The sequence below is a fragment of the Pollicipes pollicipes genome, unplaced genomic scaffold (genome assembly GCF_011947565.3).
Source record: "Pollicipes pollicipes isolate AB1234 unplaced genomic scaffold, Ppol_2.1 Scaffold_4219;HRSCAF=4965_pilon_pilon_pilon, whole genome shotgun sequence".
In the NCBI taxonomy this organism is placed as follows: domain Eukaryota; kingdom Metazoa; phylum Arthropoda; class Thecostraca; order Pollicipedomorpha; family Pollicipedidae; genus Pollicipes; species Pollicipes pollicipes.
Window position 1 is genome coordinate 27,408,728 of NW_023596448.1, and position 17,768 is coordinate 27,426,495.

The 17,768-nt window shown below is 55.4% G+C and overlaps 2 protein-coding genes across 2 annotated transcripts in view; one reads left to right on the forward strand and one right to left on the reverse strand.

Annotated features, from left to right (window-relative positions):
* Positions 1-1,715: 1,715 nt before the first annotated feature.
* The window catches only part of LOC119095841 (mite allergen Lep d 7), a 29,094-nt gene continuing 13,041 nt past the window's right edge, over positions 1,716-17,768 (forward strand). Inside the window, exon 1 of the mRNA XM_037218693.1 lies at positions 1,716-1,821. The gene's annotated coding sequence lies outside the window, so the exon portion shown is untranslated. The remainder of the gene's footprint in view (positions 1,822-17,768) is intronic.
* LOC119095842 (uncharacterized) lies at positions 6,969-16,310 on the reverse strand (the record flags this gene model as incomplete). The annotated part of the gene is given in 3 exon segments (XM_037218694.1): positions 6,969-8,046; positions 13,177-13,269; positions 16,100-16,310. Coding segments are annotated over 3 exon segments (597 nt in total). The 3' UTR covers positions 6,969-7,740.

Below are 17,768 nucleotides of genomic sequence, written 5' to 3' on the forward strand. Positions count from 1 at the left end.
TATTTCTTTCACCGGTTGGCCACGGCCTAGTGTAAGCCGCGGGGCTGCTCGGCCCGAGACTGCAACACCTGGGGTCGAGCTTTTTCTAAGAAACACGAGCGTGCATGCTTAAAAATACCCTACATAATTTGCACCACTAGTCAATTTTGACTGAACGTGGAAGATTCGAGACAAACATGGCCTTGCCACGTTAATATAAATTGTTGATCACTTTGATCTTCAATCTACGTTCGCGGAATCTTTGTTACTTTTATGCAACCCAGATTAAAATTCTGAGAAAGTTTCTGAGGTTTATCAGTTTAAAAAGAGTCCAAGAAACCATTGCAAAATGAAAAGCGCCGGCAATTTATTTCATGCAGTCATTAAACACGTGATTCTGACAGTTTATTTACTACAAAGTTAAGGCAAAATTGGTCTCGTCGTAGCGTCTGGCCCATATTCCAGTTATTGAGGGCGAAAATGTGCAATATATATATATATATATATATATATATATATATATATATATATATATATATATATATATATATCCGGCGGATTTTTTGAGAGGCCCTTTTACTGTCGGGGGCCTTTGTCAACCCTGTGCCCCCCCCCCCCCTTACCAAGGCTCTGGATGCGCTGCTGGTGTGTACCAGTAGGATTGTGAGAACGTGCTAGCTGGGCGGTTTTACATCGCGCGTCTCAGAACAGAGTGTGACAGTGCCGGCTAGTTTGGATCGGCCGCACCTGGCGCGCGTCACCTTCAGCCTAGTTGTCGCCACCAACTAGACAGACATCACTTCGGAACTGGAACTAAAGGCGGGACGATTGCCGGCCGTTGGGATCCCCCTTTGTTATCCGGAGCCCGTCGGTGAAAACATTTCGCATGCCCGCTCTTGATGTTAGTTTCGGCCGAGGGCATCCCAGTGGTGGATGCTTGGCAGGCAGCTGGGGCTGAGTGGGGTGGGCGAGGGAGGGGGCAGGTGAAAACGAAAAAACTGATATAGAAATAAGATGTGTAAAAGAGAGCACTTGTCGGATGTTGGGAGCAATGTCCATTTTAACTTAGTTTCTTCAAAAAATTATTTGAACTTGTTCGCTCCTGGGCATTACAGATCTGTCTATGCCCGTCATTTGGCACTATCTTTCAGCGACGGTCGGGACCATCCTTAACGAGCATCAAGCTTAACTACGTCATCAAATAACGGTACAGCTGACTCCTTCCCGCGATGAGAGTGTGTAACATTTCCAGACAGCCGACCATAAGGATGTCAGACTGTCATTACAGCATATTTCGAACTCGCATGATGCTCTGAACGTGTATCCCCTTTCTAGACGTGTGGCCCCCGGTCCCCGACCGCGGTTCCCTCTGGTGACGCACCGCCCGGGGACGCACGTGGCTGTCCGTCACTGTCGATACACTACTCCCCCGTTGTCCGACACGTCCACCCCTTCGGCGCCGCCAGCACTCCTAAGACGGAAGATCGCTATGCAGAAATGGAGCTGGTGTTGGCGCGGCCGCAGTATATCCGCAATTTTTTAATGCGATGGCGTTATCCTACGCCTTCAAAGAATGTACGGCCTCCGCGTGGTCCATTCGTTGCCACACTCGTCGTGCGTTCTGGACCAGCGGGACCTCTCAGGGGGGGGGGGGGGGGGGCTCGCGACGCGCCTGACCGACGCTGTGACGTCACGCGTCGAAGTGCGGCCGACGCGGCAGTCGATGGTCGGCCGGCGGCACGGCGGGCAGGCCGACGTGGGGGGACCGTCGACACCGACTGCGCGCATCATCGACACCGACAGCGCTGACCGTCGACACCGACAGCGCGGACTGGGCGGCCGGTGAGTGGGCGAGGCGCGAGCGGCGGTGTCTGCGAGCACCAAGCCAGCCTGGCATGGTCGGAAGCGCATAGGAGGAGCGAGTTAATTTTCGAGTCACAAGTGTCAACAGTGTCAGGTGCCTCTCTCGCGGGGGTTCGGTGCCGGACGTTCAGGGGATATTGTGTCTAAATACCGGAGCTGTGGAGAGTGTGGGTCAGGCCGAAATACACCAAGCGTTTACTCGTGGGGAATGCACTTACCACGGTCGGACTCAGCAACACTGGTTTTCATTTGGATTCAGGAGAGCAATCGACACGAATAGGGGTAAAATGCATCAACTTTGTCTTTTCCGAGCTAAAATTGGAGCCATAGTGCCTTTGCTGTTGAAAGACAACGTGAAGAACATATATTGTCAATGCTTAGCTATAAGTTCTTTATTTGTTTTTAATCGCCAACGGAGCAGCGCTTTCCTAAGAGGCGAAGTCGTGCGAATGAAATGCAATAGATACACAATACACAGAAGCACGAACATAAAAAGTGCATGACACGTCCCAAGGCTGCGTAAAGATGTTATCGAGTTAAAACATACATATTTGACGGCTCTAACTCTAGAAATACTAAAGCTGTCATGAAAGATATCCGCGCTGGTGTTCCTAATGCTTATTGACGTCTGATGTGAGCAATATCAGTTTTGGACACGCGGGACTAGTCGGTGTGAGAAGAGGATATATAAAGTGACGTCGCACAAATGGGTCTTCGGCGTTTGTTGGTATAAGTGATGTGCGTTATTTCGTCGATGGCAGATAACCAGTAGCGTGATATTATCTCTTATTTTACTCACGAAAGTAATCACATAACTTCCACTTCAAATCTAGGGAAAGATCTAAAAACGCACTTGATTAGATCTGAGGTGAAATAAATTTTACGTAACGAGCCTGGCTATTGATCGCAAGTTAAGCCGCCACCCTTTCGAGCCAACTTTCCGCCGTCCCACTCCAGTAAACGAGCACGCCTATACCGGGGAGCTTGAAGAGCCCTGTCGGCTCGCTGGTTCAGTGACCCTTGACCCCGCTAGATTCTTTGGAGGAGTCTTAGAGGGCTCCCTTGGTAGCCGATGATTGTATGGAGTTGCTGCTCTCCAGCGTCAAGTGCGCTTTAAGGCTGGAGTGGAGAGGACCGTCCGGGAGTACGGCGTTGAATTGTCAAGGGTTCCCCTCCCCTCGCCCCCGACGCGATCAACCTACGCACCGGCAGGAAGAGCCTTAAATAGCGGAGGTGGTACTTTCGCGGGCCATCCACGCGTCTCTGTCTGAAACATGACTTCGCGAACATGTGATATGAACATCTGAAAATGCGCAGCTCTGCGAAGCACTGCGGCCTTCAACGTGATCAGAGATCGTGTTTTAGGACGCGATGTTTATCACTTACGCTTGATGACCCCATTCAGCCCAAAGATCGTGTTTTGTGGCTGTTTTCATGGCCAGTGATCACTAGAGCTGATCTCCAGGTAGGCGCTCAAAGACGTTGGCGGTACCAGCGGGCCTGGGGTGAAAAGCGCGCCGAATGTCTGAGACCATCCAGCGATCAAAGCGACCCTCCAGTCTTCCCCTGCTCACTAAAACCTGATATTGTCTAATGTGTGTTTAACCCCTTGTACGAGGACTGAATTCCACATTGAGAGTGGATCAAAAGTCCGCAGATCAGAGTATGTATTGGCAGTGTGGCGTATGCTTTGCATCACGAAGTGAAAGCACGTGCTTTTACTTGCAGAGTACAAAATTTCGCTTCTCCGCCGCTAAAGCACGCTGAACTGCAGCATCTCAAGGGCAATGGTATAGCGGCTATGAACGATGCATGCATACTTGAATGAGGAGCGACCGTAAAACTTTTGACGAAGAGCCAACGTGCCAAGGGAAGTCACTAGCTTTTGGTTGATGTGTACACAGGAACTAACCCCCGTTTCTCAACGGTGGATGAGTGATCCGACCATTTCGCAGGTGGACGTGGACGTGGACGTGAACGTAGCTAACCCCCCCCCCCTCGTTTAGGGGGAGGCTGTGATGCCGCAACGCCCGAACTACTCGAGGCTGTAGAAGAGTAGATCTTAAAAGGTGGGCTGATCAAGAGTACAGAAATTGCAACTGAGCTCCGCAAATCATTTGGCACGGCTTGGACGATTGTCCGTGATCACCCCAGAGCAAGGCCTCTTCCCGATGAGTGCTCTAAAACCTGAACCGACGCGATTGACATCAGAAGGCTGCACTGAGTGAGAGCTTTCCGCTGCCTTCGAAGCTAAACCTGTGCATTTCGTTTCACGTCCGGTGGCAGGGGACGAGACATGGCTTTACCACTGGGACTCCGAGTCAAAGCGAACGAGCATGTAGGGGAAGCACTAAGGGTCTCCCACTCCGGAGAAGTTTCGCATCCAGGCCTGTGCACGCAGTGATGGCGACAATTTCTGGGATTTCTATGGTATCATCACGGTCGACTGTACACCAAACCAGGGAACAATGACGGAGTATTACTAAGTATGTCTCATGGTGTACCTGAGGGGACCATCAAAAAGAAGAAGTGAGGAAAGCTGGCAAAGGGTGTCCAGCTTCTGCACGACAGCGCACCTCTTCACTTGGCCTGAGCTATGGCAACTGCCTTTCGCAGCTGTGGTTTTGAGGAGCTGCAGTTCTTGACTGACGGCCTGGTTTTGCCTCATGGCGTTTGCCTTTTCCGGTTTTTAAAGTCGCATCTGCGGAAAAGAGGCACGCTGTGAAAGGAGGTGGTTTACTGTATATTTCGGTCTCCGAGCTTTTTGATCAACCCATATACGTACTTGACGCTATCTTTCAGCATCTCGCTAACCCATGCTAAGATCACACCAAAGCCGCAGTCAAAGATCCCGCGAGAATACTTCCGCTACGTTGTTCTCAATCGACAGACCTTGCAAAACACAGGTCGGTCTTGGACTGTCTAGTATCCTAGCCAGCTATACGTATGGTCCATTTCCCGTGTCGGTAACATCCCACATTCATCACTATCTTTAATTACATCACACGAATCCTTCATGTTGTAATTTATTCTACCGCGCGGCTCAGACACGTTGTTGGTAAGAGATGACGGCAGCCATGTTTCATGGGATATTTTACACTAAATCCCGGCAGCGTGAGTTACTTGATAAATGTAATGAACACACCCAGGCGTTTCCAGTGTTGTGCTGTCGCAAACTACAATTGCACCGAATGCACATCCGCGTGCTCCTCTCTGGAACATGACTTGTTATTGTCTTGAACAACTTTATCTTCACTGTTGCCTTGCCAAGTCCTCTAAGAATACCGTGAAGTGTATCTCGCTTCAGTGTTCGTTGACTTCAGGGAGACTTAGCACCGGAAAGTTTTGCCTCTAGGGAAGTATGCTTTCAGCATCACTCGCGCCATAGCCGACTTATGCAGAAAGCTTTCGTCATGTGGGAAGTCGGAACCATACAGCAAGCTGTTCATGTACGTGGCGGGGACATATTGTCTGAGCATTTCCTCATGGGGCAACCTTGGTACGTCAGTATCGCAAGGGAACTTGTCATCCGAGATGGAAAGCCTCTCCAGATGGCTCCTTCGTGGAAGTGCGCCGCACGAGCTTTGCTTTGGAAAGAAGAGAACCGGATAAGAGGCGACCATAATTTCGTTCAATGGCCTGGCAGCACTCGCTAACACCGCCTCGAATACTGCTATCATCATGGGCTACTACCGTGACCGTTGTTGTCAGGTGGCGCAGGCCTTACTTCAGTGAACAGCGCACCGTCGCTGCAAGCGTGCAGCAAGAAATCAGGTGGGGTATTGATCTGCACCATACAAATGGCGACCGCAAAGCAACGCGGTGACCCGGCCAACATTTCTGCTGCTCACAGGTGCGGCTCTTCCGTTTGCCTACGGGTCATTGCAGATTGATGTGCACAGCCTTGGGCACAATATCATTGCCTTCATGTGGAGGGCACGAGATTAAATGGAAAATTAGGTAACTCACGTAACTAGATGGAGTTACGCGCAGGCCATGTAGTGAGGGAAAACGGAATGCTCCGTATATTTCTGTACAAAAAGGTCACGACCAGGCAAATTATTCCGCGCTGGTATCAGATTACGTTGTTTGGAAAATAGGACTTCCTTTTGCTCGAAACATTTAATCTCTTCCCTGTTTCTTATAAGCGCCAGCGTGCTGCGAGGCGGTATCAGCTCTCATCCCTCCCCAGCGAGTCGCCGGTCGGTTCCTCCTCAGTCATTTTCCTGAGCGCGCCCATGCGTGACCGACACGACAGGAAGCGATCAGTCGCCCCGCGGCGCGGCCCTGCGACGTGCTGAGCTCCTATCTCCGGGGGAGGAAGCGTGCCAGCGGCAGTGAATCGGATCCCGGGGTTTGACTGAGCGCTCTGCAATATCGCCCCGGATAATCTCGGGATGAGGCGGGCGAAATCGCTGGCGGAAACGGCTTTCTGACGGCGATTCCACGGGCGCCTCTGTGACAGAATACTGCTGAGGCACGGCTGGGAGCGCTGTCAGCAAAGGCTGCGGGCAGAAGTATGGACCGTGAAATACTGACTGCTCCTCCACATATGCTTGTTGACAAACGCTCGAAGTTTGTCGTGAGTGTTTGTAGAACAAAATTTGACAAGTTGGGGGAGCGAGACAGCGGCCTGTCTTCATCAAATGTGTTTTCGATCGCTCCCTGGGTCATATCATTCAAAGAACGTCGTGGTGGAAAGATGATAAAGTCATAATCCAGCGGCGGTGCGTATGAATGGCAGAACGGGCGCATCCTTGGGATCGACTGATTGAGAAAGGTCACGTGACCGCTCCTCGCAGAGGTCAAAGTGGTTCGTGACGGTCGTGCGGCTGCATCGTGCGGATACAAAAGCCCTGTTTGCAGCACTGTGTGGCATTGCACGACAGTTCTGTACGTGAGCACTCCTGCGCGTCGAAAACTCCTAAGCCAAAATCCCTACGGGCTAGAGCGGGGCAGCTTGGGGGGTGAGTTTGGGGTGCCGGGGGCAGATTGCTTAGCAGGCACATTGGGCGCCAAGCCAAGCATGGGAGCTATTCGAGTTTATATGTGATGGACCACCGTTAGTCAATGTCAAATTTCGAGCGAAGGTCACCGATTGTGAGACAATCTAGCTTTGCGTACCAGAGCGTTTATTTTCAAAGCGTCTCTTCCCACGACATTTCTGGCTAAGTTTGATGAACCCGGCTCCGACCGGGGTCCCAGCCGTTGTAATGCCTCAAACACTAACAAAGTCGAACACACACCACGCAGTCCAACTTTCGCGTTAACAGCTCACAGAGAACGCCACATTCACGTCCATTAGCGCCTAATGTGGACGATGAGCACTTCAACTTCAGCATGAGGTTAGTCGCATCCATCCGGATCCTGCTACAGACTTCTACCTAGCATCGGCAACAAACGTGTGCTTATGAGCATTCCAGCAACTTTTGCAAATCATTAATAATCAGACACGGTCTCTTGTTAGCCTTAATGAGCTGCGTAGCACGCTTTTATGCCCCTGCGCCAACACTGAACAAGAGACTGCTGTCACGCATTTAAATGTGGAGCACGATATCGTCTCAGGACCCGGCGGGTCCAACGGCCGCAACATAGATCAATTACATCGTCAAACACTCACCATTTGCAAATAAATACCAACACGCGCGACTTGTCTCACGTCGTTACTCACACAATTACTCACACATCCGCACGTGAAAATAATACCCTGCAGAGGAGGAGCAATTCTGCCGCACGTGACACGAGCCGTCGGTTGGACACCGGTCGACCGACAGCTTGCCGAGCCCTACATCCGCCACTGGCATCTGGCTCTCATCCGGTCGGCGGGAACGCCTTGAACGCAGCCATCTCCTCCACCGTCCCGCGCCTCTGCTAAGGACGCTCCTCCAGCGTCGCCCGCTAGTTCTTGAACGAGATGTTCAGCTTGGAGGCGAGGTACTGCCACACCTTGAGGCCGAAGCGGCTGAGCGCGTCGTCGGCGCCAACGGGGCACGCGCCGTAGTCGGCCTTGCACTGCCGCGCGCCCTTGTTGAAGCCGACCTTGGAGGCGGTCAGCAGGCGGGCCAGCCGCGACTCGCTCTGCAGGACCTCGGCGCCGGCCCCGAGGTCCAGCTCCTTCAGCAGGATCTCGCTGGCCGGGAAGTACTCCTCGGGGCTGGAGGCGAGCTCGCAGAGGATGCGCAGCTGGCACGGCCCTTCAGGGATCTGCGGCACGGCAAGGACGCCCGGGTCATGGTGTGGCGATGCCCCTCTGGTGCCTGCAGCGTGTGGAGGGACAGGGTGTCGTTTCGCCCTCCTTCGGGAACCGCAGCGCTGGGTGATGCACAAGATGTGGCACAGGGCGACACAGCTTGGAGCCCTCCCCCCCCCCCCCCCTCCTTCGCTGAGCATAAGATGTGGCCCAGTGTGGCACAAGATGTGGCCCAGTGTGGTGCAGTGTGCGCAATATGTGGCACAGTGTGACGCGTTGTGGCTCACTGTGGCACAAGATGTGGCCCAGTGTGGTGGAGTGTGGCACAGTGTAGCCCAGTGTGGCACAGTGCAACACAGTGCGGCATAGTGTGACGCAGTGTGGCACGGTGTGACGCAGTGTGGCACAGTGTCACACAGTGTGACGCGGCCACTTGGGATCAGCACCAAGCCACTGTGGTGTGCTAGGGGATCGGCTAAGTAGTGTGGCAGTGTCGCACGGACGAGACGCTGCGGTGGCAATGACACGTCACGAACTCTTCAGGACAGCGCGCGCTGTGGAGGCGACACCGGTCTCAGACAGGCACGCTGGGTGGCATAGTACGACACAGCGTGCGACGCGCCGCGGCCATGAGGTTTGCCGCACTAGACCAGGCGCAAAAGTCCGGCATGGCGCTGCTGCTTTGAAAGAACCGCAAGTCTGGAACGGAAACAGACGCTGGTGGCACGCCAGTGACGCTGGGTTTGGAACGGAAATAGGCACTGGTGGCACGCCAGCGCCTATTTACAGCCGTATATATATATATATATATATATATATATATATATATATATATATATATATATATATATATAAGTGTAAGAACGAGATGACAGGACAGGAAAGGACAGGAAAGGATAGGACAGAGGGAGGACAGAGGATAGGTGACAGAGGACAGAGGGCGGAGGGCAGAGGACATAGGACATAGGACGAAGGACAGAGGACAGAAGACGAAGAACGGAGGACAGAAGACAGAAGACATATGGCAGAGAACAGAGGACAGAGGACAACAGGAGGAGAAGAAGAAGGTGAAGGAGAAGGTGAATGGGAAGAAAAAAGAGGAGGTGGAGCGAGGAGAGAAGAGGAAAATAGAGGAGAGACGAGGCAAGGCAAGGCGAAGCGAGGTGAGGCGGGAGGGGAGACGGTGTGAGAGAATAAGGAAAGAGAGGGGAGCAGAACGGACAATACGAGTTGGAAATGGAGAGAGGGGGAGAAGGAGAAAATACGGTTGAAATGTATATATCATTAAAAGCTTAAATAAGCTTGGCCTGCAGGCATGTTCTTCATTACTTGAAATATGCTAGCTGTATCGGCAGTGTGGGCTTGTGTTTTTCCTTTTACGCGTTTACTCCCTGCGACTCCGAGACCCATCGTTAAGGCAACGCCTCGTTTTACTTGCAAACTTCTTATCAGCAAGAAATTTATAAGAAGCCTCATCATCGCCTGGTCTTGCAGAATCTCAATTTAAACTTGCGCGGTGCAACAGCTGTCCCTTTACATACAAGCCCGACATGCAACAAGGATGCAGACGTCGTTGAAACTCTCGGGGATGAGGTACGAAAATGGGACGCATTTGTTTACTTGAGTTCCTTCTCGGCACGCCCGCACGCTGTAGACACTACCACAGCGGGCAGGTTTGATCCCTGCGCTGCTTTTAGCTACCCCAGTGGGAAATTTATTCTCAGGGCATTAGCCATTCGCGGTAGTTCGAGGTTTTAAATATTCGGTGTATACCAAACAACTGATACACCTTTCAAACTGTGCTAGGCTCGACGTTCTGAACTCCCGGGCCTCCAGCCGTGTGCTGGTCCCGTTAGAGGATGAAGATCACATGTGCTGTCACAATTACGCTGCTTTACTGTTGCTAAGCAACGAGTCAACCAGTGGCCAGTGGGATTACGAGCCGGCCCGTAGATGCAGCCGACCGTCAAACCTTTCTCGCATTACAACTCCTAAGCTGCTCAATGCGTCACTCCAATATCTGAGGCCAGTTGCCAAGGTACGTATCGTGAGCTTTCTGACCCGGCATCGACAAGCTGTGAAAGCAGCTGTGGTCATGTCTGACCAGTGTCCGACGTCTGACGTCACGTCTGGTGTCAGTGTCCGATGTGTGACGTCACGTATGACGTCAGTGTCCGCCGTCACCCCTGACCAGTGACCTTACAGCAGGCTTGCCATGTCCGCCGCCGTGTGCAGCGGACGGCGGTCTCTGAGTTAGGCAGCGGAAGGCAGTCTCTGAGTTAGGCGGCGGACGGGAGTCTCTGAGTTAGGCGGCGGACGGTTGCCTCTGAGTTAGGCAGCGGAAGGCAGTCTCTGAGTTAGGCGGCGGACGGGAGTCTCTGAGTTAGGCAGCGGACGGTTGCCTCTGAGTTAGGCAGCGGACGGCTGTCTCTGGGTTAGGCATCGGACGGGAGTCTCTGAGTTAGGCAGCGGAAGGCAGTCTCTGAGTTAGGCGGCGGACGGGAGTCTCTGAGTTAGGCAGCGGACGGGAGTCTCTGAGTTAGGCAGCGGACGGCTGTCTCTGGGTTAGGCAGCGGACGGGAGTCTCTGAGTTAGACATAGGACAGCAGCCTCTGAGTTTGGCGGCGGACGGGAGTCTCTGAGTTAGGCAGCGGACGGGAGTCTCTGAGTTAGGCAGCGGACGGCTGTCTCTGAGTTAGGCAGCGGACGGCAGCCTCTGAGTTAGGCAGCGGACGGGAGTCTCTGGGTTAGACATAGGACAGCAGCCTCTGAGTTAGGCGGCGGACGGGAGTCTCTGAGTTAGGCAGCGGACGGTTGCCTCTGAGTTAGGCAGCGGACGGCAGCCTCTGAGTTAGGCAGCGGACGGGAGTCTCTGGGTTAGACATAGGACAGCAGCCTCTGAGTTAGGCGGCGGACGGGAGTCTCTGGGTTAGGCAGCGGACGGGAGTCTCTGAGTTAGACATAGGACGGCTGCCTCTGAGTTAGGCAGCGGACGGCTGCCTTTGAGTTAGGCAGCGGACGGCGGCCCCTGAGTCCGGCGTTCCCAGCCGAGCTGCTGTCTGCCTGCTGCCAGCTGTTGCTCCTGATTGCCGATGGCCCACGCTGGCGCTTCTGAACACCGATAATGACCTCCTGGCGTGACCGATAATGAGCTTCTAGCTGTCGAACACCCCACGACGGCGTGGTTTGGAAAGCGTCAGACGACGCCGCTGATTAAAGACTCGCTTGCTTTGATCATGGCATCCCGCTATTTCGAAACTACCGATCCAGTTAGTACGCTGAAGCGCGTCATTGACACGTGATGTTTACGTCACTGCACGTGGGGAAATTAACCGTAATGGAAATGTATTGCTTTAAACTGGTCCCAGCTAAGCAGGCATTTCCCAGATTTCGGCTGCAAGGGGGCCATTTCTTTGTTGGGTCGACGTCGTGTACGAAGCGCAAGAAGCGGGGTCTGAGAGCGGGGAACATCAGAGCGAGGATGAAACCCTTCCAAACCACCAGCTAGGGCGACACCATTGTCACGTAAGCTCGTCTCGCGTTCCAAGGCGAGCCCGCGCGCACAAGCGGCCGACGCCGAGTCGCGGGCTGCATTGTTGCATCGCGGAACAGCGGTAATGGCGTGCGCATTGGGGCCTGTGCCACACCTGCGCCGCGTGCTATTTCGGCGTATTGACCGGGCCGCTGGATTTACACGCAGTGAATGAACGTAAGTTTGACAACGGAATGGAGGGCATTGTGTCAAGTCAAGCAGGCCCGCCGGGTGCCGACATAAAGGAATTCGTGCGATAACAGACAATCATGTGTCAGCGGAAATGTCATCAGATGTGTCAGCGGAAATGTCGGGAGACGTATGCTCGAAACGGCCAAGCTCGACGCGCGCTTAGGTGAGTTCAAAGTGGCCTGGATACTGGGCATATTAAAGGAAACCCGGCGCGCGTCTGCAGAATGGGTGCATTCATTTATGGACCTGATTGGTTTCCACCAAACGTTGCATGACGGAAACTTCCACGTACCGCTCATTTGAGTGGCACTCCCAAACTAACCAAGCAGTTGTGTGCTGAATACAAATAGAAACATTTTTGCTCCTGTTTTGCTGCGTGATGTCTACAGTGCGTTGTCGCCCGCTAATTATGGTAAAGATACGACTCACGTCTACAATCCACCGCAGCACACAGTGGACTCATCTGATTAAGACCACAATCTCACGGCGTGGTCCACTCACCGTCTCAATCTCGGCACTCCAAATCGTGTCATCAAAACGCCTCTGCCGCTGCGGTGAAGCGGCGCGTTGTCGTGAGAAGGAGTGCCGACCTGTCCGCCATCCCCGCACCGCCACTGAACTGGCTGCCCGCCCGGGAGCTCCACGACCCACTACGTCACCATCATGACCTGGCGCACGTCAGCGCCAGCCCCGGCCGCAGCAGACACTGCGCCGCCTCCCCCCGTCCCCCCACCTGTCTGAGCCGGCGTACCCCTTGGCTCGGCCGCCGCCGGCAGTTGGGGAGGGGCCCACTGACCGGGGCCGGCGGGCTATTAGCTGATGGTTGCAGGGCTTTGCCAGCGCCACAGGCGGCCCGGCGCCGGGCGTCATTAGCGAACAGCTCGCCACGGTATCGATCAGATCCGACGGCAGCCGGGCCCCGGGGTACCCCGGGCGGCGTCGAGTCACGGTAGGGGCGCAGCCAGGCGGCCGCCCTGGGGACGGTGTCACGACAGAGGCGCCATCAGGGCTCGATTTTGGGAGGGCCGTGTCGTGTCAGAGGCGGGCTCAGGCTCCTGCGCTTGGAGGACGGTGTCAGCGCATAGGGGGCGTCAACCGGTTATTAATAGAAGCTCGGGCCGCGGGAAGGCGGCACCAGCTGCACAGACAGCGCAACCCTGCCTTTACCCGCGGACACAGCCCGGCGCCGCGAAAAATGAACGCGCTCCTCACTCACCGCCAAACGCCCGCGGGCCGAAATGGGTCCTCGGATCGGGCCATCCGGCGCCAGCTCTGCGCGGGATATGGTAATGAGGGACGGCGGATATGGTAATGTACCCCAGGCACTCTGCAGTATCGGTGCAATCTCACGCTAATGGTCACACTGACTCGCTGGGGAGCACCACGCTGATTGGGGCACGTGACCGGGCAACTGGCTGACCTGGAGGTGGGCGAAGTACTGCTGCAGCCGGTCCTCCTGCTCCGGGAAGGCGGGGTCAATGGCTGAGTCCTCCGCCGAGGGCAGCCGGGTCTCCTGCGAAAGGGCAGAGGTCACTGCACCCGCCGGGCTAGGCGGGGATGGGCAGTGGACACTTCTCACAACCCTGTATGATATAACAGAATAATATGTCGGGGATCGATACCAGAGATGACACCAGGCAGGGCTTGCTGCGGTCCAGACGGGCGGCGGGTGGGGTGACGGTTAGACGGGTGCACTGCTGGGTAGAGGTCAGCCAGTCAGGTCAGTTAATCAGGTTAGTCCCCCCCCCGCCCCCCGGCTTTAAGTGCCGCAGTCAGTGTCACCTCCGAGGGGCCACCGATTGGCGGACTCGCCGGCATGTGAGAAGCCATTAGAAAGAAAGAGAGAGAGAGAGAGAGGGGGGGAGGGAGAGAGAGGCAGGAGGGAGGGAAGCAAGAGGAAGAGAGGGTCATCAATGGACAGGTTCGACACTGGACAGACCGGTAACAGCGGTCAAACCTGCTCCACCGGTCACCATGCTCAGTAGGTCACGTGTGGTCGGGCATTCGGGCGGACGCGTGACGTCACGGCCTGTGGTCACGTGGTGACTGTGACGTCACGATGACTGGCGGTTACGCCGTGACTGGGACTGGGACATGGGGTCGGGCGGTGTAGGAGCCCAGGCGGGGACAGAGAAGCAGCCACTGTTTCAGCACGGACAGTAGGGTGTGTGGATCGCCGTGATTCGTCGTGAGTTCCGACGTTACGTTTTACCGGATCAAAGAACAGACTGCGGAAACCGCCGTTGGGTTTCAGGGAACATGGGACCAGGGACCAGGGACCAGGGACCAGGGACCAGGGACCAAGGGCGAGATTCAGAGACCATGGACAAGTTCCAGACCATTAGGTTATTCCAAAAGGTGCTAACAAACTGTAGAGTTATTGGCAATGCCGGAAAAGTTAAGGACAAATTTCAGGTTGGAGGGGCCGATGCTATTGCCGCGTCTAGATCATTGAGGCAATACACGGCGTCATGGAAACATCAAGAGAGTAAGCAGACGCCATAGGTCCTGACAAAGTCAAAGAGACCAATGATATGCTATGCTAAATATTTACGGACCCGGAGATCCGGGAAGGTATTGAAAGTTCGTGCACATAAGGCAACAAATTTCGAAAGAATAAACGCAGCCCACGGCTTCGACACAGCTTCAGTATGTAGCAAGCGCCGAGACAAGTGACAAAACAAACACTCCACAAAAAGTGATTAGACGCCAAACAGACACGGGCAGATCCGTCACAAACGGCCCACCACGTGCGATGCGGTTCATGACGTCAGCCGCTTCCGCTGCATTTCGCCGCACGCACTGGACCAATCAGAACACCGCAACATACACGCTTCTCCGAACGCCCGGAACGCATTGCTCTGTATCGGCGTCAAGACCGTAATGAACCGTGGTCACGCATCCGCCCGTCCCCGTGCGAGGACGGCGGTCGGCAGTAATGAAGAATAACGCGAGCGATCTACAGGGGAGGCGAGCTCGAGTGACGTGAACCGATGCTGTCAGCAGCACCCCCAGGAACGGTGGCGGCTGATTAGCTGGGAGCGTGCCGGCGAGCACGCGCTGGGGGCTGCACCGCGCGTGACAGCGCCGCGAGACTGGCCATTTGGTGGGCAGGGCACGAGGCCTGGTCGCCAGGCACTCGCGCGTGTGCCGTGCGGGGCTCGGGGGTTTCAGGGGCGCAGTTTTGCAGAATGAGTTGGGGAGGCTGGGTGGCGGAAAATGGGTGGATCCCCTCTAAATGGGTTGACCCTCGCCTAAATGGGCTGACCTCCCCGTCAATACGTCAGAGGGCGATTTTGTCCCCGAATTTGCCCACGTTGTCCTCAAAGCTGGAGAGGCGGAACCTCCTTTCCCAAATAAGTCACAACCTACGCGCCCGCTGATGAGTTTCTGTCATGAGTTATGCCAAGTGTCCTACTGCACTGCGCAAATCAGGAAGTCCGACCAATAGAACGAATAGGAGCTAAAAACTCGACTTGGTGTTCATTCTCTCTTTACGTCTCCTTTTAATACAAGAGACACCGCGGAAGCTATTTAAGGCTGAGTTAGTCATAAGAAATTACGACTTCATGCAAGTGACACGCCGAAGATAGAACAGCCCATTATATCCACGTTGCACTGAGCGACTTCATGAATTTTTCTGGGAGCAGCGAGCCAGTGTGACGCGTCCGGCAGCTCGGACCCCGGGTCAGGCCGACGCCACGTCTTCGATGCCTACCCCAGGGGAATCTGGGACACGTCACGCTCCGCTCAGACAGATAAGCCCCACGCAATCTCGCCATCAAGAGCATCGGACGAGCTGATCTGGTGGGGAGACTGGGAGGCGAGAGGTCTTGCCGCTCACCGGGGAACGGCATGCCTTGATAGAGTTTCCAGCCCGCACCGAGCACGGACGCTCGCAACACGGCCGGTGTGGTGCACCACCGGCGCAGTGGTGCACCACCGGCGCAGTGGTGCACCGCATACCGCCGCCAGGCCCCAGTGTCCCAGCACCCCATCATCCCGCCGCGCCGCGACCTCATCACCGCTACACCACGCTGTATCAATACCACCCGACCTCGCCTTCCCAGCGCTCCACCATCCACCTCATCATTGCTACACCACACTGTTTCATCCCCCCAGACCGCACCTTCCCAGCGCTCCACCATCCCACCTCATCACCAATACACCACACTGTATCACCACCCCAGACCGCACCTTCCCAGCGCTCCACCATCCCACCTCATCACCGCTACACCACACCGTATCACCACCCCAGACCGCACCTTCCCAGCACAGCACCATCCCAGCGCACACCACCACACCGCGCCGCACCACGGGGTCCTGGGGCGGCGCCGACTTACGTCCAGGGAGCGGCCCCAGCTGCGCGACGGCAGCAGCGACGGAAGCGTGACCGAGATAGGCACGCCCACCAGCAGGCCCACCGTCATGTCCGACTGGTGATTGAAGTAGACGAAGCGCTTCTGGCGACCGGCGCTGGCCGGCGCGGCCAGCAGCGCCGCGACCAGCAGCGCTGGCAGGCAGGCAGTCCGCAGGAACATGGTGCGACAGGGCCTGGTGGCAGAGGGCGGGCGCCGATGGTCAGGCGCTCACGCTGGAAACAGACGTCATGTTGAGAAGAATGTGGTTTCAGCTTCCACGTGTGCGTGGTGTGACAGGATCAGGACAACACGAAGTGAGATAAGTGCTCACTCGTACTTTGTTTTTTACGATTGTGACATAACTGAATTAAACGCAATGGACTGAATGCTTGATGGCTATTCTGTTTTACATCCGGCTGCATAGCCAGATGATTACTTGTGGTGCCACGCTTTCTTTAAGTCCAGGTACCAGTGTGGCTTATGCGGGCGTGTCCTCAGCGTAGCGCCCGGATGGAACCTCGGCCGGATGCGAACCCGAGACCTTCCGCGTCGAGGACGCCGCGGCCGCGCGGGCCCACTCCGATATGTGTCACGTCTCGACCGAGCCGTTTCGCAGGCCTGGGGCGCAGATGGGACGGCCGATGGGGCGGCAGATCGACGGGAGCGCCCGCCCCGCCCCGCCCCGCCGCGTAACGGTGCCGGCCGGCCGCCGTCGCTGTTGTTTTGTTCGGGAGGACGCGCTGGGAGCGAGACCGGTGTTCCGCCGGGCCAGGCGCGGCCTGCCTGCCCTATATGGCGGCGGAGACGCTCGGGATTCTCCGGCCGTGCCTCGTCATTGATCCGGGCCACGGGCGCAGCTCGCACGAGCCCTGCGTTTGACAGCCGTCTGCGCCGCCGGCCTGGCCCGCGCTTACAGCGGCATCGGACGGCTCTGTGCGTGACGCGGTGCCGCCGTCTCTCCCGATGTGGAAGGACGGATTGCCGGTTTGGATGCAGTCGACGTCGGAGGAGTCGGTCCGGTTGGTGAAGCGGCGTGGAATGTCACGCGCCGTTTGTGATTGAGAACAAAACAGCTTAACTGGAACAATATATGTTGTCTACATTTGGGGTGACGGCCTTGTATACCGCGCTAGACACAGCCGGTGGACTCTATGTTTCGGTCACCTCATTGACTTATGCTCTGTAACTAGGACATCGTGCACGATAATGTTTATTCCTAATGATTTCGATGTGTGAGCTACAACTGATGCAGCCCAGTGGAGGTTCGGAGAGGGCTTCTCGTCACCTCGGGGTAGCGGGACATGTTTGCATTATTCAAAGTCTGAGCTGCCCCTGTTGCACTCGCTGCCCAGATATATAAGCTAATAGCTGCAAAGGCCTACTGTAAGTAGGACAGTAGGACCGGTGCCTTAGAAATGCCCTGACAACAAGCTGACCTGAATATGTCTTCAGCAGTGGAGACGTACGGCAAGTCTAAGGCAGTCAATAGCGTAACGAGTTAACAACACATTTAGCTGACAAGATTGCTCTCCGTAATTTGGGCCGGGTCGAGCTAAGTGGGTTATCGCGCCCCTCAGAGCCATATGGTCCAAATTGTTTGGCGGAGCCGCTGCAAGACGACGGATGGGACGGTAATTCGGAGGGCGTTTGC